Source organism: Mauremys mutica, chromosome 1 (assembly GCF_020497125.1).
Source record: "Mauremys mutica isolate MM-2020 ecotype Southern chromosome 1, ASM2049712v1, whole genome shotgun sequence".
In the NCBI taxonomy this organism is placed as follows: domain Eukaryota; kingdom Metazoa; phylum Chordata; order Testudines; family Geoemydidae; genus Mauremys; species Mauremys mutica.
Genome location: NC_059072.1, coordinates 305,134,786 through 305,157,964, shown reverse-complemented (window position 1 = coordinate 305,157,964; position 23,179 = coordinate 305,134,786). Strand labels below are relative to the sequence as shown.

The 23,179-nt window shown below is 42.1% G+C and overlaps 1 protein-coding gene across 3 annotated transcripts in view; it reads right to left on the bottom strand.

The window, feature by feature from the left end:
* LRCH1 (leucine rich repeats and calponin homology domain containing 1) overlaps positions 1-23,179 on the bottom strand; it is a 247,150-nt gene that overhangs the window by 80,668 nt on the left and 143,303 nt on the right. For all 3 annotated transcript variants that reach the window (XM_045013584.1, XM_045013603.1, XM_045013592.1), the window contains exons 5-9: positions 21,741-21,877; positions 17,708-17,835; positions 15,019-15,103; positions 4,767-4,872; positions 2,389-2,501 (exon numbers count right to left, since the gene is read on the bottom strand). In XM_045013584.1, the coding sequence (XP_044869519.1) occupies positions 2,389-2,501; positions 4,767-4,872; positions 15,019-15,103; positions 17,708-17,835; positions 21,741-21,877 (569 nt within the window). The remainder of the gene's footprint in view (positions 1-2,388; positions 2,502-4,766; positions 4,873-15,018; positions 15,104-17,707; positions 17,836-21,740; positions 21,878-23,179) is intronic.

Genomic DNA, 23,179 nt, shown 5'->3' with positions numbered 1-23,179 from the left:
CTGGGCCAGTTGGGTGCAATGAGAATAACGCACATTTTGTCATGGCACATTTTCCGCAGAACATGCGGGACCAGTGGAATGGGAGGAAAGGCATACTTCAGGTGGTCTGTCCAGGATAGTAGAAGATGTTCTTGTTCATTTGGGAGGTGAACAAGTCCCAGGATGTCATTACCCATTCAGAGATTATTTCGTTTAGGACCGAATAGTGAAGCTCTCACCTGTGTTCCCTCTAAGGTGCGCACAGCAGACCATCAAGGGCTGCGCACCAGCCACACACATAGGTGGGTGTGGAGGATGTGTAAGGTGGGTGGGGGCAGTGTGGTGAGGTTTTAGGGATAGGGCTGCAAGATGCAGGTGTGTGCCATACCACCCTGGCTGGCTCCATGAGGAACTTGTTTACTGCAGGATGTCCAGGAGCTTATGCTGTGTATCATGGGCCTCTTTAAGTGGGATATGAAGTTCAGTTGCCACGCTCTGCAAAAGTTATTGGCATTGCCTATGGTCATCAGGCAGGGATACTGAGGATGGCATGATAGCCTATGCTTATAGATACTGCCGATATCAGTGGATCCTGCTCTGCATCTTTCTCTTCCGCATGCTCTGGCAGTACTGGTTGCTGTTGTCTAGGGGAAGAGGGTCAGTCAGACTCATGCAAGGATCCAGGGTGCCATGCTTAGGGATCCCATGGGCCCCAGTAGGGCCCCAAATGCTGGTTGAGGGGAACTCCCATGTATTGGGTACTCAAGAGACTGCTGGTAATCATGTCTGAGTGGAAGATGGGTCCAAGATAGTATAGAGGCTCTATCTGGGTTAACCTCCCCACGTGAAGGTGAAGACTGAATCTGACACCCAAGACGAGCCAATGAAAAGGTAGGATCTGTTTCCGCTGGCAGTGCCCTTGGTAACAGTAAAGGGAGACTCAGTGAATGGACGGAGTAGGGGAATAGCTTCTTCTCCTCAAAGTGGGTTCCTCCTCTGGTGTCAAAACATCCCTTACAAGGGCTAGACCTGAGAGAAGAGAAGAATGAGAATATGGTAGAGCACAGATATCCTCTGGGGAGGTATAAATCTCAGTCCGATCGGGAGTGTGAGATGTCCTGGTAGTTGGTACAGACAGATTTGGCATATCCATGTGCTTAGGCTTGGTGGATCCTTATGGGGGTGGACCAGTACCATCTAAGAAGATTCTTCTTGTCTGGAGCTGATGGTTGGTGCCAGCAGATGCCAATCTCTTGGCTTGCTAATTGGTACAGGAGTCAGTACCAATGTATCCCTGATTCTGCATGGCTTACCCTTATGGTCAGGAGGTTTAGGCTGGCCTAAGTCTAAGACACACCTGATTTGGAAGTAGTCATGGAAGGATCCCTCCTTTTGTGAGGGGATCTGAAAAGAGATCTGGTCTTGTGTCTGTTAGTCTCATGAGAGACCCAAGACAACGTGTCCTTGGGCTTACTAGAGCTGTACTCTGCTCCAGAGCTCATGCTCAGAAGGATGTTGCTCGCAGACTGAGGCCAATGTACAGAAGGGTCCTGCCAGCCTGAATCCCACTGGGGCCTCATGGTTTTCTCCATGAGGTACGTTCTCAGTTGAAGCTCTCCCCCCTCTCAGGTTCAGGGAGGAAAGGAGTGGCAGATGCTACACTTGGTGGAGATGTGAGCCTCCTCTAGGCAGTGAAGGCAGTAGTGATGGTCATCAGTGACCAAAAGGAAATGGAGGCAGGATACTAAGCTCTTAAACCCCAAAACGTTGGGCATAGTCCTCTTTATACTAACTATGAAAAGATACTAGAAAAGTACCAAAACCAGTAAACACTAAGAATTTACAACAAATTTACAGATAAAAAGACGATAAAGATGCTTCGGACACAGAGGATTCTACTCAGATCATGTGGCGGTAAGAAGGAACTATTGAGGCAGGCAGTCCATGCCTCCCCTTATAACCTCGGTACTGGACACGAGGAATGCCAGGGTGCCGGCATGGACCAACAGGCACTACTTGCTAATTCTCCAGTCTCAGGAACATGAAGCAAATGTATACCACATGTGCAATATGCATAGGGCCAGAACTCGAAGAAAAATGTAAACTTTTACTGGTGAACACATCTGCTAATTAAAAATGACAAAACAAACAAAAACAAAACAAATGACAGATCTCAAGGATTAGGGTGAGGTTAGAATAAGAGTTATGGGTAACCTGACCATACAGCTTTAAAATTACTGTTATGATTAATCTGCCTGCTCATGTTTTCACTCTGTGGCACTGAACTGATGAGGATGAATATCAATTGCACTTCTCTTATTATTAGCAAGGTGCCAATAGTTTATCATTTCTGCTTGCTAGGAAGGTAGTCATGAGATTTTTTTCATGTAAAATCGATCACAAACTTGCCTTGATGTAGCTCATAAATTCAGTTGTGAGGAGATGTGATCCTTCAGCAAACTGGTTTCCTGCTTCTCTTAACTTCTCATTGTGAATCATGAGAGAAGGTCCCTGATGAAATTCTACCAGTGAGAAATGAGACCAAAAGACCCAAAAAAGATACAAAAATTATTTCTGAGTCAGCTTTTCCAACTTTGCATTTAAATCAGAGTCACCTAAGGAACCTTTTAAATTTATTAGAGCCCAGCAACACAGCCAAAAATGAAATCCAAAAGGTACAAGAATGATAAAAACAAATAAGACTTTGGACTACACTGGACCACTACTAATAAAGTGTAAACATTTTACTTTTAATGCAAGTTTATTTTATGTTGTGACACGACTGGATTCTGATCTCTCACAAGTAAAATTCAGGAACAATTCTACTCATGTCAATGGAGTTACTCCTAAATTACACCAATGAGAGAGAGAAGAATATGACTCATGGAAAGCAATCAATCAATTGTAAATGCAACAAATGTCACTAACAATACAGAAATTAAGATACACAGACTAGAGTACATTTTAGGTCAGTCTAGGATACCTGATCTATTTCTTGTACTCCTACTTCTCAGGTGGCTGGTCTAACCATCAGGCTACAGAGTCATTTTCTCTCGCTGGCCCAATGACTAAGTATACACAGTAGAAAGCTTCAATAGGAGAGACTGAAGGAGCCCCACATCAGAATACAGTAACTCCTCACTTATTGTTATAGTTATTGTTCTGTTCCTGAAAAATGCGACTAAGTGAAACGATGTTAAGCGAATCCAATTTCCCCATAAGAATGAATGTAAATGGGGGGGTTAGGTTCCAGGGAATTCTTTTTGGCCATACAGTACAGTACTATAATTGGGAGGTGCCCCCGCCTTACCCCACACAGTCACAGCCCTCTGGCTCTGGAGACAATGAGGCAGGCAAGGAGGCTGAAGGTGACGTAGGCTAAAAGCACGTTGTGCGGCAGCGGCAGCAGCTTCTCCTACTGTGCAAGCACCGGGGTGGGAGGCTCAACCCTTGGCCCACCCACGCCACCCCTTCCTCCAAGCCCCCACCCTTAACCTGCCTCTTCTTCCCCCCCCCTTTACTCCGCATGCCGCATCCTTGCTCCTCCCCCTCCCTCCCCTGCCTCCTGCCCGCAGCAATCAGCTGGCTTGCAGCATTCAGGAGGCAAGAGGGAGGAGCGAGGACACGGTGCACAGGCTCCCCCTCCCTCCGCCTCCTGAACACCGCAAGCCAGCTGATTGCCACAGGCAGGAGATGGAGGAGGGAGGTGTGCCGCGTCCTCGCTCCTCCCTCCTCTCTCCTGCCTGCGGCAATCAGCTGGCTTGTGACGTTCAGGGGGCAGGAGGGAGGGGGGAGGAGCGAGGACTCAGCATGCAGGCTCCCCCCTCCCCCCTTGCCATGAGCAGAAGGCAGGGGATGGAGGGGGAGCCTGCACGCCGGGTCCTTGCTCCTCTCCCTTCCTTCCTGAACGTCGCAAGCCAGCTGACTGCCGCGGGCAGGAGGCCGGGGGAGGAAGGGGAAGGCACTGATCCGTGGGGTCTGCCGGCGGGCGGAAGGGGGGGCATAAGGGAGTTGATGGGGGGCTGCCAGCTGTGGACAAAGCAGGACATTATAACGAAGCATTGCACAACTTTAAATAGAGCATGTTCTGTAATTGAGCAGGGACGTAAGATCGAAACAACGTTAAGCGAGAGGACATTAAGTGGGGAGTTATTGTATGCCATAGCTTAGTGGTTAGAGCACTCTCCTGAGAGGTGTGGGAGACCCGTGTTTAATTCCTTTTTCCCCACCTCTGCCTGAGGAGGGAACTGAACTGAACCTGGTTGCCCCACATCCCAAGTAAGTGCTCTAACCACTAGGCTAAAAATTTAAAGATGCACCACCACCTCCACCTTCCATGTCCTCCTCCTCCTCCTCTGCCCAGATTTTGAATGGTACCTGATCCAATAGGCAGCCTCGGAGCACGCCTACAGGGATCAGGATATGCATGCGAGTTAGGTAGACAAACGCCTACCTTCCTCTGGTTCGTGGATCACTCTGAGGCTTAAGCAGGAGATAGGCATCCAGGCACCTCGAGTGAGATAGCAGGCATCTAAGTCTGGGGCTTAAGTGCCTAAGTGCCTTTGTAGTTTCAGGCCTAAGTGATTGTTCTTAGAAGTACAAAACTAAATGTGCTTCATAAATTTTCCAGGAAAAATAGTGGTAAACTGAAATAGTAGGTTTTAACCACGCTGTTAATAGAAACTTAGGTTGGGAAGTTTTTTGTGAATTGCACTCATACAGCATTACATATAGAATAGTGGGCAGAATTCCTGTTACGGTTAACTTTCTCTTCTTTACATTCAGACCTTGGACTAGGTTGATGTGGTGACCCGAATCTTCCTTTATAGTCTGATCTTCTTCCATAATGTTTGACATTGGTACATTAAGGCTGACAGTATCTTCATCAGAGGGCTGAGAAGAAACAAGAAAAACATTAATTTAAAAATTAAACCAAGACTGAAATGTCAATTGGTGTTAATTATTTTATTAGCATTCAAATATGTAAAAGATTAAATAGTAGCTTATAGGAGGAAAGCTATGTATCCTATACTTTTGACTCATGAATTCTACATTCACAATTCAGTGCTTTTAGTAAAATTATATCACGCTGTGCACACAAACATATATATTCAGGAATCTGAAAAACCTTTGCTCAACAGTGAAATAACTTAGTATTGCACAAATGCTTTTATTTGTCAATCATTTATATACATACATATATGCAAACATTTATTTATTTAGATTTAAAGCAAAAAGAGGTCACTGTACAAAAAGCTCTAGGCACCTTAATAATTACAGTTATAATCACGTAATGATGACCATCCAGCAGTTTAAAAATAATCATATATAGGAAATAAATAAATTCAGATAGTCATTAAATCAGAGCAGCAGTAATGTCCCTTTCCACTTTTGCAGAGACATTCCCCAACACTTCAACAAATTCTGTCAAGCAGATGGCTTTTGCAGCATATCCAGAGAGATTATTTTGGACCAAAGATTCGGGACTGATTAATTTAGAAACTATTAGCTGAAAATAGTGCAATACAGTGGCATCTTCTATTGGCATGATCACAAATTCTAATAATTAAGATTTGGGCAGGGTTTTATGATCAGCGGAGTTATGCAAACAATTTAGAAAGAGTGTTGAAAAGTAAATGCAGCCTTGCTCATTTGCAATCATTCCTTTCACAGGCTATTCAGGGTGGCTGGTTTTTTTAAACTATGTAACTGATTTTCCCAGGTGTTTCCTGACAGTATAGGGCCAAATAGGAACTATCCAAAGCAACTTTGTAATTATACAAAGTCATCATAGCTCTATCACAGGTGAAATACTATATCTCATTTCCTTCATTTGTACTTTTATTTTTATTCAGTTAGCAATGGAAGCTGTTGACAGACTTACAAGGATCAAAGCCGCAGAAGATGAAGAGTCTAATTTTCACCTTAAAAATCTAAGGCTACTGTAGCATTAATTTCAAACAACTTTAGTGCCTGATGCAGTCATTTTGAAAGTTTCTGCCTTCCTATGAGAAAGACAAGGTGGGTAAGGAAATATCTTTTATTGGACCAATTTCTGTTGGTGAGAGAGAAGCTTTCAAGCCACACAGGGCTCTTCAAGTCTGGGAAAGGTACTGTGGCTTGAAAGCTTGTCTCTCTCATCAACAGAAAGAAGTTGGTCCAATAAAAGATATTACCTCACCCACCTTCTGTCTTTAATATCCTGGCACAAGTACATCTCACAAGAGAAACTTACTTACTTCATAGTAACTGGAAGTTTCTTGAGATGTATGACCCCTATCTTTATTGCACTGTGGATATGTATGTCCTCCATGCACCAGGAGCTGGAGAATTTTGAAAGCAGCATCTGTAGGACTGCACACGTGCCCTGGCTCACTTTGTGCCTCCAACCAAGGAGATAAAGGCCGGGGCGGACTGACCGCCTCTCCAGTTCTTTCTCTATGGAGAACAAAAAGATCCGTAGCAAAGGGAAAGGAGGGAGGGTAGTGTAGTACAGTCTGGGACCACACATATCTTGAAGAACCTCCAGTTTTATAAGGTAGGTAGCTTTCTCTTCTTTGAATGCTGGCTGATTGACCAGCAGTACCCAAATAAGAGGAGGGTGCGAGGTTGTAGATGGCAGAGCCAAACAAAAGTCCACCATTCTAAAATATGCATCAGTGGAGGAGTCCTGTACCAAGGCTCAGTGTCTGACGAGAAATAGTCTGGGAGACTTTCTGATTGGTTTTGTTCTCTGCAGGTAAAAGGCTAAAGTTCACCAAACATCGAGGACATGGATACCCCTTTCTTCTGAGGGTGAGGGTGGGTTTGGGAAGAACACAGCTAAGTGAACTGACTGGTTCAGGTGAAACTCTGAAAATACTTTGGAGTGAATTTAGGGTGTAAACATAATGAAAATTTGTCCTTATGGAATATAGCGTAAAGAGAATCCACCATCAGTGCTCCAAGCTCACCAATCCTTCTGGGTGAGGTGACAGCTACGAGGTATATGACTTTCAAGGACAGGAGAGACATGGAGCTAGAAGCTAATGATTCAAAGGGAGGCTTAGTTAATATGGAGAGAACAAGATTCAGGTTCCATTGAGGAGTGGGCCTTTTTATAGGCAGAAAGATTTTGATTAGGCCTTTCCAGAATTTGCTAGTCAATGGGTGCACGAAGACAGCGTGGCCCTGCAAAGGTGGATGGTATGCACTGATTGTTGCCAAGTGGACCGTAAGGAGCTGATAGACAAATGATGTCTTTAAGGAAAAAAATAAAATCCAGAATAAGAAGATTAGCTGCAGCTTTCAGGGGTACACATCTGATGCCCACAGATAAAAAAAATGCTTCCACTTAACTAGGTAACATTTTCTAGTGGAATCCTTAGAAAAGATTAGAAAAGATGTTCTGTACAGCTTCAAAACACGATAGCTCTAAGGATGATGCCCATCCAAAAACCAAGCCCCGAAATGAAGCAGAGGGGGGGTTGGGACATTTGATCTGGCCATTCTCCTGGGTCAGGAGATCAGGAAATGTTGGAATAATGATTGGTGCCTGAGACGGCATGCGTAGATGGTCTGGGAATCAAAACTTTCTGGGCCACTTGAGGGCAATGAGGATGACTTATGCCCTGTCCTGCTGAATCTTGTGTAAAGCCCAAGGCAGGAGTAGTAGCGGAGGGAAGGCATAGCTCAAAGGGTCTGACCATGGAAGAAATAGAGCGTCACCATGTGAGAGGGTCATGTCCACATGACTGTAGGTGTCCTTCATGTAGAGAGGTGTAAATCGTATGTCCTTTTCCAGGGATGGAATTATAGATGCCAATGTGACCATGCAACACTTGAATTTGAAAATAAAGATGGCAGAGATCGAGAATGGGTCTCCAACCACCCTTCTTTTTGGATGCTAGGAAGTATGTCAAGTAAAAACCTCTCCCTTGGTACTAATGAGGAACCTGCTCTATCACTTCTCACTCTAAGAGGGATTCCACTTCTTGTTTGAGAATCTTCTTGTGAGAGTAGCCCCCAAAAGAGGGCAGGGCAGGGGTTTTGGATGGAGCAGAGACATAAACTGTATCATTTAGCCAGAATGGATGGCATTCCGCACCCACTTGTCCATTGTCATTGAACTCCAGGTGTTGAAAAAGAGGGCTAGACAACCCCTAAAGAATACATGAGGGTCAGGAGGTGTAGGACTTAGTAGTTTGCAGCTCTTGAGCTCCCATCACAAATAACGTTTTGCTGAGGGCTAGCATTGGGCTGAGAAACCTGCTGTGAAAGGTGTGGGGCAAAGCAGGTCTTTTGAACCCTCTGCCTCTTACAGTATGGCTTGTAAGGTCTCTGGTGGTAGAACTGTTGTGCCATCAGTCTAGGCTTGCATGGCTGCTGGTGGAATTTTCTCTTTGGGGCAAGTGTGTATATTCCCAGGGAGCAGAGGATGGCCCTGGAGTCCTTTAGAGTGTGTAAGGACTTCTCTGTCTTCTGATTAAACAGTCTGATCTTCAACAGTGTTCTGGACCTCCCTGGAAAACCCCAAAGCCTGGAGCCACAACTCCCTGTACATTACAATGGCAGTAGCCCTTGCACTGGAAGATGTAACAGCCGTTTCTACCACTGATTTGAGAGCGGTTCTGGCAACCAATTTGCCTTCCTCTATGAGAGTCTGGAATTGATCTCTGTTCTGCTGCGGAAGTCTGTCAGCAAAGTCCCGAACTATTCAAAATTCACAGAATTCGTACTTAGCCATCAGTGCCTGGTAGTTGGTTATCCTGAACTGGAGGCTAGAAGAAAAGAACTTCTCTCCCAGTAAATTGAGAAGCTTGCCCTCCTTACCAGTTAGGGGGTTTGCTGCTTAGATTTCACTGTGACGGCCTGGACCAATGAGAGAACAGAAATTCCACAGCTTTGGCTGGGATATAGTACCATCTTTCTGTCTGTTAGGGGTTGGGGCATAGGTAGCCAGGGGATGCCAGACTGCTCTAGATGGCTCCAGGAGGGCTTCATTAACAGGGAGTGCTATTTGAGTGGAGCCAGAGGACTGGAGGCTGTCTAGGAGCTTGTGTTGAGGATCCCGAACCTCCTGAAGAGGAATCTACAAGAGGAAGTTCTTGGAATTGCTTATAGTAATGGGGGGTGGGGGTGGAGACATTGGAAACACGGCGATCTTCTCAGTTCCAATGGAACTGACAGATTTGGCACATACTCCTTCTCAGGTGGCAGTTCTGGTTGCCCTCTCTCAAGGGAGAGAAGGGACAACTCCTTAGCATACTGGACCAATACTGCAGGATGGTATTGGTCCCATGGCACTCAGTATGGTCAATAAGATAGATCAAATGGGGATTTCAGAGGTCCCCATTGCATGGGGTACCAATGGTTCTGAGGAGGTGATGAGATGAATGTTGGTTCCAAGCTGCTCCAGGCCTTCTGACCAGGAAGGTGTGTTTTGGAGGAGGGAATAATGATTCATCAGGTGGTTCAGAATCTACTGATGAGGAGAAAGCGAATTCTGGGCCCAGCAGTGATACAGATGGTGCCGCTGGAGGAAAGTCACAGCCCAAAATGGAATGGGAGACAGACTCCTCCCAAATGTTGGCTCTTCCGGTGGAGTCAGAACCTCTCTTGAGAGGGAGGGACCTGATGGAGTAGGAGACTCCAGATCTGGAAGAGCAAAGATGTACTCAGGAGCATCACAGGTCTCAGCTCGTTCTAGAGGTAGAGGGGTCCTGCCTAATCGAACTGCTGGAGCCACAGTACAGATAGTCTGAGACACAGTCATGGAAGACAAAGACTGTACCATGGGTAACCAATGCTCTCAGTGATCGGTCTTCCTCAGTACTGGCGGATCCCAGGGTTTGTGTTTTGAAGGTACCAGAGGCATTGGTGCCAGCAGATCATGATTTAGTGCCAATGAAGCCCTAAACTTGTGGGCTTTCTTGTCATGCTGCTGAGATTTAGGATGTACTAAGTTCTTTGGGCTGAGCTTAGAAACATGCTTGGTTTAGGCAGGTTTGAATCCAACTTCTTCAAAGTGGATTTGGAAGAAGATTTTGTTCCATACTTATGAGAATGCTCTCTGTTCTCCTGACAAAACCCTGATGAAGTCCTGAGCAAGGCCTCAGAAGAGAAGGCACACTCCTTGTTGAGTCAAGCTCATGGATGAATGGGGAGGGGGGGTACCTGAGAGGGGCTCCCAGCCTAGTTCCAATTGTGGCCTCATGGCCTTTTCCATTAGGTGTTTCCTTGGACAAAATTCCCACCCTCCCTTCCTTGGTATGACTGGGGAACAAACAGCAGATATTGCACCTTGCCATGACACGGATTTTCCCAAAGCAGTTCATGCAGTATTGATGGTCATCACTGACTGAGAAGGATCACAGGCAAGAAGATTCAGGAGACTAACTAACTAATTATAAAATACTATAAACTATTAGATAAAACTTCTAAATTCTAAAACTTCTAAAAATTATTTACAAATATCTAAATATATGTTAACAGATAAAGAAATAAATCCAAAGCTTTGGACACTGGAGGTTCTGACCCGGACCATGTGGTGGTGAGAAGGAACCAGAGAGGCAGTTGGTCCACCCACTCTTTATCTCCTCAGTCAGAGGCACGAGGTGAGCAAGGGCACATATGAGGATCAACAGCCACTGCTTTCAAAATTCTCCGGCTCCAGGTGCATGGAGCACATGCATCCCCACAGGGGAAAACACACAGGGACCAGCACTCAAAGAAGAACCTACAGTGCTAGTACCAATGCCACATCCTTCAGGGTAATGGTGCAGAGAAAGCAAATGGACCTTCACATGCCATATTTAATGCAATTCTCAAATACTACTGTTAAAGGAATAAAAATATGCTGCTGTTCTAGTGAATTTTAACTGAGACAGAAGTTTTAAAGAAAAAAGGTGAATCAAAGTGTTATCCGTCATTTCTAAAGATGAACGAGATACTGTAAAGGAGATACTATTTGAAAAGCAGGATTTATTTCACAGTTGCCATAATCAATATATTGTCTACAGAAACAATACATGATTGGAGAAGATGTGATACTGGCAATATCCAGGACTACACTTCAGCTATAAAGAAATGAACTCTATGATGCTGTCAGGGTCAGACCAGCTAAACAGAGAATATATGTAATTTGTTCATTTAGCCCACTATCCCCTCTCCCTCCTTTCTGTGCCCAACTGCATATCTGATAAAATTCCTAATATGTACATCAGTGTTAAATGAAACAAAAACTTCACTTAATTTGAATTTAAAAAATCCCCTTTTTATTTAAATTACACAAAAATCTCACACATACTTGGAAAAAGAACAGTAAATACAGAATGAGCTCTGTGTGTCATTTTATGAATGAACTGAAATATAATTAATCTTAGGGAACTACGAGTCAATTTGTTTTGATGTATTTGTAAAGATAGTCTCAGTAAGAAAGATGAACTTTTTGTACATTGTAAAAGCATTCACATTTTAAAGGAGTGGAAGTGATTATAATCCAATTTAACAGGCTCTGTTTGAAAAGATCATGGATGGATTTGGTTACAAAATGTGGACTTGAAATCACAATGTACTATAAACTTTTTGCAAAATGTCCATGTACAATAGAGGTCTCAAAGTATGATGTACAAGACAATGTGATACCATTCACTTCTCTCACGTTAAGTTCACTATGCATGTTTAGGAATCATGATCCTACTTCCCATTTTCTCTATTATTGGAAAGAATACATACATGAATATTACATAACTAATATTTGAGCTATTATATGAAAAAGGGGTTGTTTCACTCCTGCTATTTTCTTAACACAATTTTTCCAGTGTAGGCCTCCTACATTTTAATTACAGGAGGGACAATCCATTTTCTAAAAATATTATTTATAGTCACACAGGAAGCTCTGGAATAACAGTGCTTCATTAACAAGCTTAGTCACTTTAAGCAAACATATGAGAAACGCAGAATGGAGAAATATGGCAATAAGGAAATTCTGACTCCTTGAATGGAATATAAGCTCCCAGGACTATAGGGAAACTATTAAAACTCTGGCCTAAAATTGCAGCGATTCAGCTTCATTTCTAGGGGGAAACTTGTCAAAATACTTTCCAATTGATGTCCTTTTTAATGTTCTCACATTTAAAAAACAAACCAATTTATATCCTTTATGACAAGTGCTCATTAGTTTCTATTTGTTTTTGTATTTAACAATAAATTCAGTTTCTAGACTTCCATCTTTCTCCTTGCACAACTTCCAAAAAACTTCTCTCCTACCCATTTGAGAGGCATATGAGCACTGAAAATCAGCATAAACATGTTCAGAGTCGCAAAATATGCATTCTTTTAAAGTGACATGAATTCCTCCCATCAATCAGACCAAAAATTCTATGGCAGCTTGGACAAGTTTCTGCAAGTTCACCATTCAATTACTTTGGAGATTTACTCCCCAATCATTGTCATTATTATTTATAGTGGCTAAAAGTGTGCCCCATGTCTTGCTGACCCTCACCACCGAATTTCCCAATTGTGGCTGCCTGAATAACAAGAAAAACAATCAAACAGAATTCATATTCAAGCATCAAGTATACAAAGGAGGGTGAGAGGAAAGGGTGCAGACTGGACACATGGCCTCTTCTGGTCCTTCTCACATTTACAACATCTGAGTAACACAGCAGCTTTGGCCACTGCTGCTCCCTGGGGGAGCCCCTATCTGGGACCAGGACAAGGGGAAGCCAGACCCACGGGCTCACCAACACCCACTTTCCCATGAAAATCCATACTTTACAAGAAGTACAGAAAATGGCAGCATTCTCTTTATAAAAATGAAAAGGAGACGTTAAAGCTTTCATCATGCCACTATGTGATGGTATGGTTCCTTTGGTTAGTATCAAGAACATGGCAGGTATTGTACAAAAAAAGAAAAAGGCATGTACCAAATAAAGTCCAAAAGTCATGACACACTGGGAGCTGTATTACACAGCTAACCTTCATCCTTTCCTTCATTTTCCCCCATGCCCCATTACTTTCCCTGTCATATTTTCCCCACTATCTCCCACCCTTCTTTTTCCTATTTCCCTCCCATGCTCTTTTCCATTCATCCATTTTCACTTGCTCTTCTCAGCTCCCCCGAAGATTCAATTTACCTATCCCAGGGTTGGCAACCTGCGGCACGTGTGCCAAACATGGCACGTGAGCCGATTTTGAGCGGCACGCAGCTGCCTGCTGCGGTCCCGGCCCCCAGCCTAACTCAGCCCCCCTGCCCATCGCTCTCCCCTGTCGGGGCAGGAGGCAGAAGCTTGGTTCTGCGGCAGCCAAGCTTCCCTCTCCCTCACTTCTTCCCCCAGCGTGGTGCTTTCCTGCCCCGCCCCTTCTCCGTCCCTGAGCCAATCAGCTGCTGGCCCTAGCAAGGGGGAGGGGGAAGAGCAGTAGCATGCTCGCAGCTCCGTAGAGGAGATAGAGAGAGGTAGGGGCGGGGCCTTGGGGAAGTGGGTGGAACAGGGCACATCCCTTCCAGCCCCCTGCCATGAGCCGCTCAGGGCAGGGGGCTGGGACCACCCCCATGAGCTGAGCATCCCAGCCCTCTGCCCTGACCCCCCCCACACACTCAGCCTGCTGCCCTGCACCCCCCACAGCTCCAGCCCTCTGCCCTGACCCTTGAGCCCCCCACAGCCTTCTGCTCTGCACCCCCCACACCGATGCCCTGAACCCCCCCAACCCCAACACACACCCAGCCTTCTGCCCCGCATCCCCACAACCCCATCCCTCTGCCCTGAACCCCCCCCCCACACACACACACTCAGCCTTCTGCCCTGCACCGCTACACCCCCAGGCTCTCTGCCCTGAACACCCACACCCAAACACACACCCAGCCTTCTGCCCTGCATCTCCACAGCCCCATCCCTCTGCCCTGACTCCCCCACACACTCAGCCTTCTGCCTTGACCCTTGAACCCCCTCCACACCCAGCCTTCTGCCCTGCACCTCCCACAGTCCCATCCCTCTGCCCTGAACCCCCCCCACCTCCAGCCCTCTGCCCTGACCCTTGAACCCCACCACACACCCAGACTTCTGCCTTGCACCCCCCCACACCCACCCAGCCTTCTGCCCTACACCCACCCCCACAGCCCTCTGCCCTGACCCCTGAAACTCCCCCCCCCCGTCTGAGGTCCTGGCCACAGGCCCTGCTCAGCCCCCTGCTGGCCTAGGTGAACAGACCCCAGGCTGGCAACGAGCTGAGCAGGCTGGCGGCGTAAGAACAGCATTTTAATTTAATTTTAAATGACGCTTAAACATTTTGAAAACCTTGTTTACTTTACATATAATAGTTTAGTTATATAAACTTATACACTTATAGAAACAGACCTTCTAAAAACGTTAAAATGTATTACCGGCACGCGAAGCCTTAAATTAGAGTGAATAAATGAAGACTCGGCACACCACTTCTGAAAGGCTGCCGACCCCTGACCTATCCTTCTATTTTCAATTTTGTGCTTCCAAAAAAATGCCAGTTCAGTGGCAAAGTAGTGTGCCAGTCTGGCATCTGTTTTAATGAATATTTAGAGAGCAAAACAGCCAAGTGCAAGAACATTACAAAGCAGCTATAACACTGACAGTCTGTGTCTTCCAGTGTCCTTTAGACAGCATGAACTTGAAAAGAAGATCTGAGTCATGGAAGCAAAATAATAATAAATTTAGGGTGATCTTTTCAAAGCTGCCTAAAGGAGTTTGGTGCCCAATCCCCATTAACTTTCAATCAGAGTGAGATAAATGATTAATTCTCATAGGCAATAAAATCACAAAGGCATCAGTCCTCTCATGATGAACCTTTGTTCTTCAGTAATGTATTCTTAAAACCTTTTGAAATAAGTGTTTTGACAGCCCCCTCCACAGGGTATATAGAATAAAGTTTCTCTTCTATCCTCATCATTTCACTCTTTACTTTTGTAGAAATTTCTGTCCAGGGTTTGGCTGCATATTTTTGATACATAGAAAGCATCTCCACAAAACTATCCAACTGGAAGTATAAACCAAAATGGCTGAAAAAGCAAAAATTCAGGTAAGTTACCTCTGTAGCTGACAAACGTTTATCTCCATTATCACTGCCAACACCTGAATCAGAATCCTTCTTACTTGGATATATATCATCAATGCTAAATGTAAACAAAAGCAAACAAAGTTATTTTAGTGTGCACTAAGAGCCTGAGCCTGATCTCAGTGAAGTCAATGCTAAAACTTCCATTAGCATCTATGGTCCAAGATCAGTCCTTTAACAAATCAATAATATAATACATGTGAAGTAAGACTGGTAACATTATTGTGCAAATGTTCAATGTCAAGTAAAATGAATAAAGAAACAACTCGACAAGCTCCTCTAAGAAGATAGTAAGCTTACTGGTTAAAAATAGGAAAAAATAATCTATTGTCAAATCATCCTTTTTTGTTCATAAAGATAAAAACTGCCAGTAGCTTAGCAGCATTCTGATTGCTTAGCATATCCCCAAACTGACTTTCAAATCAACTAAAATCGTTGAACTCAGACTGTAGTCAACTGAATCACACCTGAGCATTAATATGTTAAAAATTAATTAGTGCTGGAGGAAAGGGCATTGGATCTCCCTAGAGCATGAAGTAATTAACAACATAGGTACCCTTGTGACATGCATTAATTTAAAAACTCCTTGAGGTTTACTTATTTAAATTGGTAAACCATAATAATGCCAGGTACCTTCTGCTCTGGTTTCATTGCCTAATATATGACCTTTGCTCATTGTACATTACAATATTAGTCATATGCTCACGTTCCTAGGATAATACATTGACCATCACATTTTTCCACATCACACATTTCTATTTGTGATCTAAAAAATTTAATTGTAATCCTGCCCAATTTCACCATATTTTTTTGTACATGGTCACTTTCTCAGCAACTAGACATATTTCCCAATAAAAATGAAAAAACACAATTTTAAGAGTCTTTGTAACAGCAGGTCTCTGATTAAGGTTCGTAAATACTGGGATTTTGTGTGAAATAATCTGTGGAAATCCCAGAAGTTTTGTGTTTCTCTGGAAGCCGTTACTATAAGATTATTTTCAGAAGCATGAAAACAGTATTTTCCATAATTTTCGGTTTTTCATTCGCTAGTGGAAAAGCTAATGAATACAAAGGATATACTTGTGCTAAACTATATGCGATAAATTAATAAAGTATAACACAGGAATGTAGGAAAAGGCTGCTATTCCTGATATGTAATAAATACAATGCTTGAGGACCTATCATTATTAATGTGGTAGCACACAGAAGTCCCAGTTATGGACCAGGACCCCACTGTTCTAGTCACTTGTATGAACATACAACAAAAAGATACCACTGTATGTCCCATGACTAAATTAAATGAAAGCCTGTTCAACTTTGACCAAGTAGATCTCTCTCATAATAAACTATATGCTCATTTTATACCATTATACCACTGGCCACAACTCCATAGCTAAAGCTGAATTTCACTTTAGCCTAAAACCAAGCATTAAATGATTTTATACAAGATAAATATAGCATATCCACCCCAAATTTACAGGGGTTACTCTCTGAGTACAGGATGAATTGTTGAGAATTTACCTGAAAAAGCTATCAATTAGTTTATGAGTTCAAATTAATTTAAGAATCGGTTCTTTAAGAAATGTAGCACCTGTCAGTCTTTTCTTTGTCCCAAATGATATTAATAAGGAACAACAAAGACTTTAAAAACTAATCTGATAATTAAAATTCATTGAAGTCTTGTGCATACACCATGTTTGAAGAAATTAGGTTGCAATAAGATAAATAATTAATGATTTTATTTAATGTCATTATACAGGTTATCAACAGGGTTCTCCCTGCACATCTTTTCCTTCATATAGCGCTAGCTCCTGTAACAATTAACCAATAAACCAACTGAAAATTAAAGGCACAATTCACCAATACACTTTGGCTGCCTTGCACTGCTCTAGTGATGCAAAGCAGTTGTAATCCCGGTTCTGGCTGCTTGTGCTGCTCTGGTGTACCAGTGAATTTGCTCTTAACAATTACAATTTTAAAAAATATTAAAGTTGATACTACTTATCTCAGATAATTAGAAATATCATATGGTAGCATTTTTAGAGTTTACTGTTTGTGTCTGAAATGTTTTTTTAAAAAACAGGGATATCCCTAAACAAAAAACTTATTAATGTTGAGTTAAGGTTGAAAAGACAAAACAGTAATTAGGATCAATATTTTATCACATTATCCCAAAACTTAGCTTTACCAATCCAAGAAATTCAGAGTTAAAATTACATGTAAAAGAAATCCAAACATGTTAAGTTTTGGAAATGCACAGTTAAGTCATCTCAAAAACCTTAACTCTGCCCAGTAGTGATAACATGATGGGGAAAAACATGAAAAACACCAATGTGTATTTAAAAATCAATCTAATCTAATCTGAGTCCATCAAAACTAAAACATCTTAATCAAATTATATGGTTATGGTGGAGGGTAGTATTTAATAATCACCAAGATTACATTTAAATTATGTTATAATCATTCTGAAGTAATACAGGGGTTTCTCTGGAATAAAGATTATTAATTCAGATGAGAGTTTTATTCAAAAAGGTACAGCTGACATAAACCTATGTTGAAAACTCTTGAAGTAAAAGAATAAAAAATATATTCCACTTTGTTTCCAGACTGCTAGAACTGATTTATGTGAACAAAGAATGCAGTGTTAGTCTTTTATACTTACCTCTCTTCCACAGGTTGCTGCATGTGTGGTCGTTCTATGGCATTAAGATAAAGTGAGTCTGCTGTTTTAATCTGGCACGCCTGTATGCTCAGATATTTGAATATGTGCACTTTACCCTTTATACAAATCTATTAGGATGAGAAAAAAAAACATTTATAACCATAAAGATTTAAAAAAAAAAAATTTGCTCCAAATTTGACCGTACAAATATTAACTTCCTAGAAAAATAGTAGACAGGATGTTTTCCATCAGATTATATCATTTAAAAAAAATTACAACAAAAACAGTGTGCGATCTCATTTTGCTGCTTTGGAGACGACGTTAAGAAGTAGTAATGGAGATAATGGGAATTTTACCAATGACTTCAATTGGAGCATGCCCACTGTGACCTATGTGGGTTTGTAAAAGCAGCAAAGAATCCTGTGGCACCTTATAGACTAACAGACGTTTTGCAGCATGAGCTTTCGTGGGTGAATACCCTGTCTTCTAGTATAAATACATTCCAAAAATAATGCACATCCCCCTTAACATCAAGAACAACATAAGTGTGTACAGAAAGTAGAAGCAAGAAGCAGCCATATCAACATATACTACATTATAAATCCAGGAGAAAAATACTTTTCCCTCCCCAATGGAGAAAGACAAAAAAAATGATATTTTTCAGTTTATAAGTAATAAATATGTTTTTATTTTAAGAAAGTAGTTAACTCCTAGGAATCCAAGTAGTCTGCCATCCATGCAGATTTCCATGTTCGTCTGCCCCCTCAAGTCCTGTATTCAGTCATGTACGCATCACTCATAGTTGGATCTAGATGATCAGCGAATGAAGGATTCATGTCTCTAGATCAGGCCTATCTGTTGTGGTCAGACTGTCTGCTGAAGACGGCACAGTGTTGAGGTTCCTAGAACATCCCAGCAATTCTTTGTCCACAATCAGACTCCCTTTATGAGCCATAGGAACCTGCTGAGTACCTCCAAATCCTCTACTGAAGCCCTCTGGAATAGTTGTTGAGCATCCTCAATGTTTGTCCTCCTCTTTCTTCAGTGAATCTGGGCACCAATTCTCAATGCAATACAAAAGGGTGGGTTCTCACTTTTAAAAAAAAAATCAGGAAGGATAAGATGTTTAGTTTCTTAATTATTGTGTAATGTCCCCTCCAAAAAGGAGTAATTTGGGGATTTTTCCAGTCGCATACCTATAGCTCTCTCCTTCCTGGATGGGCACATGATTTTCCTTTTTTCCTGGCATCTTGTGCTTGACATGTTCATTTCCAGCTCATTTGCTCCTCCACTTTCTGGAATGCTGTCATCAGGTCACTGATATTAGATTCCACCATGTCATCCCCCTGTGTAGGTGCAGAGGGCCCTGCTAGTTCTTGCTGCCTGAACATCAAGTCACAGGGAAGCATGGGTTTGCGGAACCCAAAAATAAGTTACACCAGTGAAATCTGACGTGGGGGCTGCCTCAGAGGAATATTCCCTGGCTTAAGCACAACCCGATGTTGCATCCAATCATATCTCCCAAGCTCTTCATTTTATTCCTGGAGAACATAGTGGCATGTTGTACAAGCAACTGTTCTAATCACTTCCCCTTGTTGCTTTCTACAGCTGCTTTTGTCAAGTCAACCCCTAGCTCTTTTACTGACTGGGCTGCAACACAGCACTTGATCTCTGCCCTATGGGAGGCATTGAGACACTAATTATCTTGGACACTGTCCCCATGGCCTGATTTTTCACTAATTGCACTTATCCACACCCTTTGGTCCAGCTCAAAAAAGAGAGTTCTGCTAAACAGCAATCCTGACCAGATATTGGTGGCTTCAAATACTCCTACAGATTCACTGCAGCTGTCCTTTATCATCAGGGGTATTACTGCATGATTAGCTGGCTTCACCAAAACTTTACCTCAGCCTTCACAGGAAGTACGCAATTCCTCTCTGTCATCCTGTAGGCAAGGTAGAGGCATCTCTAAAAACCCCAGGTCCACACTTCCTCCTGCCAACATCCAGCAGGAGTATCTGAATGTTATCCAGGGACAAAACTCTTCTATTAATACCCCAAGAGTTCTTGTGATGCCCTCGGATGCCCTCCCAACATAACAGCACTAGAAATACTGGTCACCACAACAAAAGTCCACTTAGTATGCAAAGACCCCAAGTTCAGGGGCAGCAGTGTTGATTAACACTCACCAGTTTAACTCCTTCAGTACAAATTCTCCTCCCTTTCAGCACTAGGTGTTCACCATAGATCAGACTTATTTCAGATCCTGAGTTCAACAGCATTGTAGTTTTCCAGGCATCGATGTCTCCAGACACATAGTAACAGGTGTCTGTGTAGCTCCTGACTGGCCCATTCTAAGAGTTGCTGACGGTGGCCCTACTGCATCAGCAACTTCTCATTTCCCTTGGTGTGGCTTTATCTCTGTTTGGGCAATTCTGTCTCCAATGGCCTTTGCTTCTATAACACCTGCAAATGTCATCTGCCATGGGACCCACTTGGGAAACAGTCTCTCTCTTCTGACCTATGGGATGCCTGTGAATACATTGCACATGGGCCTCTGCCAACTATTTAGCCACTTCACTAGCAATAATTCCTTGAAGTGCAGCATCTGGTATAAGGGAATAACGTAAGGCTGCGAATTAGCAGCTAGTACCTTTAAGGGAAGCATTAATTTCTTCTTCCACATTTTTGAACTCTGCATATAATCAGGTCCATAAATATTTCCAGTATGTTATCCTTCACCAGCAGGTTATAAAGTTCTCCTCTTAAACTGTTTACAAACTGACTTTTCACACAGAATCCTCTCATGGCTTGCCAGTTCCAGATGTGGAACAGCAGATTCTGCTTCACTAGAGTCATTTCCTGGTCAGGGGTATGACATAAAGGTCTACTGAACAATCTCCTTAATGCACGCATATAATTCTGCAGGGGTTCCTCTTCCAGGTGCCTTCTGGCTTGCCATTCCTTCCAGTATTTCAAAAAGGCCAATGGCCTTTCACAGAGGTTATATAAGTGTTTGTGTAACTGTCTATAAGAACCATGAACCGCATTGGGAAGCTGCTGGTAAAACTCTTGGCATCAATATTCAAAAATACCACTTGGTACTGTGCTACTTCCTCATCAGTCCACTCAAAGTCTGTGAAGGCTCAAAGATTCCAGTCTCATCTGCATGACCAGTAAATTTCTTCTCAGGCAAAAGTGCTTCTGCCATCTTGAAGCCACCAGTTGTAATATTTGCTTACAGAATCAGAGATTTACTGGGACACAGCAAACACCAACTTAGTACATACAGGCAGGACAGATCTTCCTGCTAATCCCTCAGGTCATAACAACAACATAAAATACAAGGCAACAACTTAACAGTAAGTACCGTCTACTGGTGGAAATGTTGTCTACATTCATTATCACAATATATTACATTTCTTCAAAGCAGGCTATATCCAAATATGGAATTTATTAGTTTCTATGTGCATCACATACAGTAGGCTTACAGAAAGATGTTTTAACTAGATTATTCCCTGGCCTGAACATATTAGTGTCTTGTTAATTGGTAAAATCACACCAAAGCTTCCTAAAATGCCTGCCCATTCACTTACAGTAGTTATGGAATATAGGTTTATCTTACAATTTTCCCCTCCATCATCATAAAAATATCCTGTTTATTAGCAGTAACCATTGAAGGAAGACAGGCGAATGAAATAAATTTTACCAATGTATTTATAAGGTAGCTGCAATTTAGTAGGGGGAATATTCTAGAATGACTCTGTTCAGGTGCTATGTATGCTCAAGAGCACAAGTTAGGAGCTTGAGGAGACCTACCATCTCCCATTTATTTATATTTCAGAAAAAATTCTAGCTAAAATCAATTGACTATGATCATTAAGACTTAACAGATAGCATTGCTGGGTTTGCAATCTTGGAAAAAAACAAGATAATGAAGTTTTATACAATAATAATTAAACACAGGCTGTTCTTGATATCATCTAGCCTATTCTTATTCCAAATCACAATTTAAGTGACACACATTACTTACTTGTGCTGGTGGAGACTGCAGAGGATTGTTCTCAAGCAATAATACTTGTAACTGCAGCATCTTTCTAAAACAAATTGGAATCACGAGCACTTTATTGCAGGAAAAGTCAAACTTTACCAAGGGAAGCTCTATTAGTTCTAAAAGTAACAGAAAGGATCATAGTTATTATATTTATTTATTTTTGTCACAAAATACATGAATTAAGTATATTTGAATATGATTCTATTTGTAATTGGAGAAAGTAAGGATTCCACAGTATAATAAATTAAATTTATTTTTCTTCTAAAAACAAGTTATGGACGATCCTGTTACTTTGCTTATGTATTCTGAAGACCTTATAAATTACATTCTGTTTACAATGTCCACACAGTGCTATAATCACAGCACTTGGCATTCTCAAGTATCTAGGCCAACTTGGCTGTTGGCAGCTGCTTAAAATAAAATCAAATACCTTTCATCCTGCAAAGGGAGGCATAGCTATTTAAATCTATAAATTCCATAAAAACAAGTGGTTTTGAAAATAAATTCTGTACCATATTGAGTAGAAAGAATAATCTCTAACTTCTGTTTCTAGTAATATAAACCATGGTTTCTCAGTTGGGGTACAATGTATCGTACTATTCTTTCAAATGAGTATATACAGTTTCCTAGAGTTGCTCTGTCAAAGATACCTTCTTTGGGATTGCTGATCAGGCAGAGCCAGGCAAGAAGGCTGGGTCTCTAACATAGGTCACAGCATCTCAGATTACTAAAGGATGGTCAGTATTGATGGCATAAACTCTGGAAATCCTGATGGGATCTCTCCAAAGGCATTGTCAGAATAAACAATACTGGCACAATAAGGGATGGAAATTGGATTAAGTAAGAAAAATAGCTAAATATAGTCACTTTCCCCACCACATTATCAATGTTGATATTAATTTAGGTGAGTATAAAGAATCAAAGCAAAGCCAAATAGAGTAACTGTTCCCTTTTGTGGGCAGGACTACATTACTAGTGTACGCAACTTTTTCTGATGCTTTTCATTACTAATATTGAATCATTCAAACATTTAGTCCTTACTTGTCTTCAAAGAAAAATTTGTTTGAGTAAGAACTTCAAGATTTATCCCAGAAAAATAGCTGGCTTTCATAATTGCATCTTATCCCCACAAGTCCTGTAAATTTATAAACACTATATCTAGACTCACCTCATTTTTTATGATATGTACATACCTAACGTGTACGTTAATAAGTACCACTTCCGTTTAATGTCTTATTGCTTTAATATCCCCCAAATATACACACAGTTTTATGCCAATACTGTGTATCAGTGTGTAAAAACTGACCCGCAACAGTTTAATGGTACTGGTAATCAATTACCAGAAACCAAGAGGTGAGTGAACGATATAGAATTTCTTCTGGTGCATTTCCTAAGGTATCATCACTTGGACAATAGCA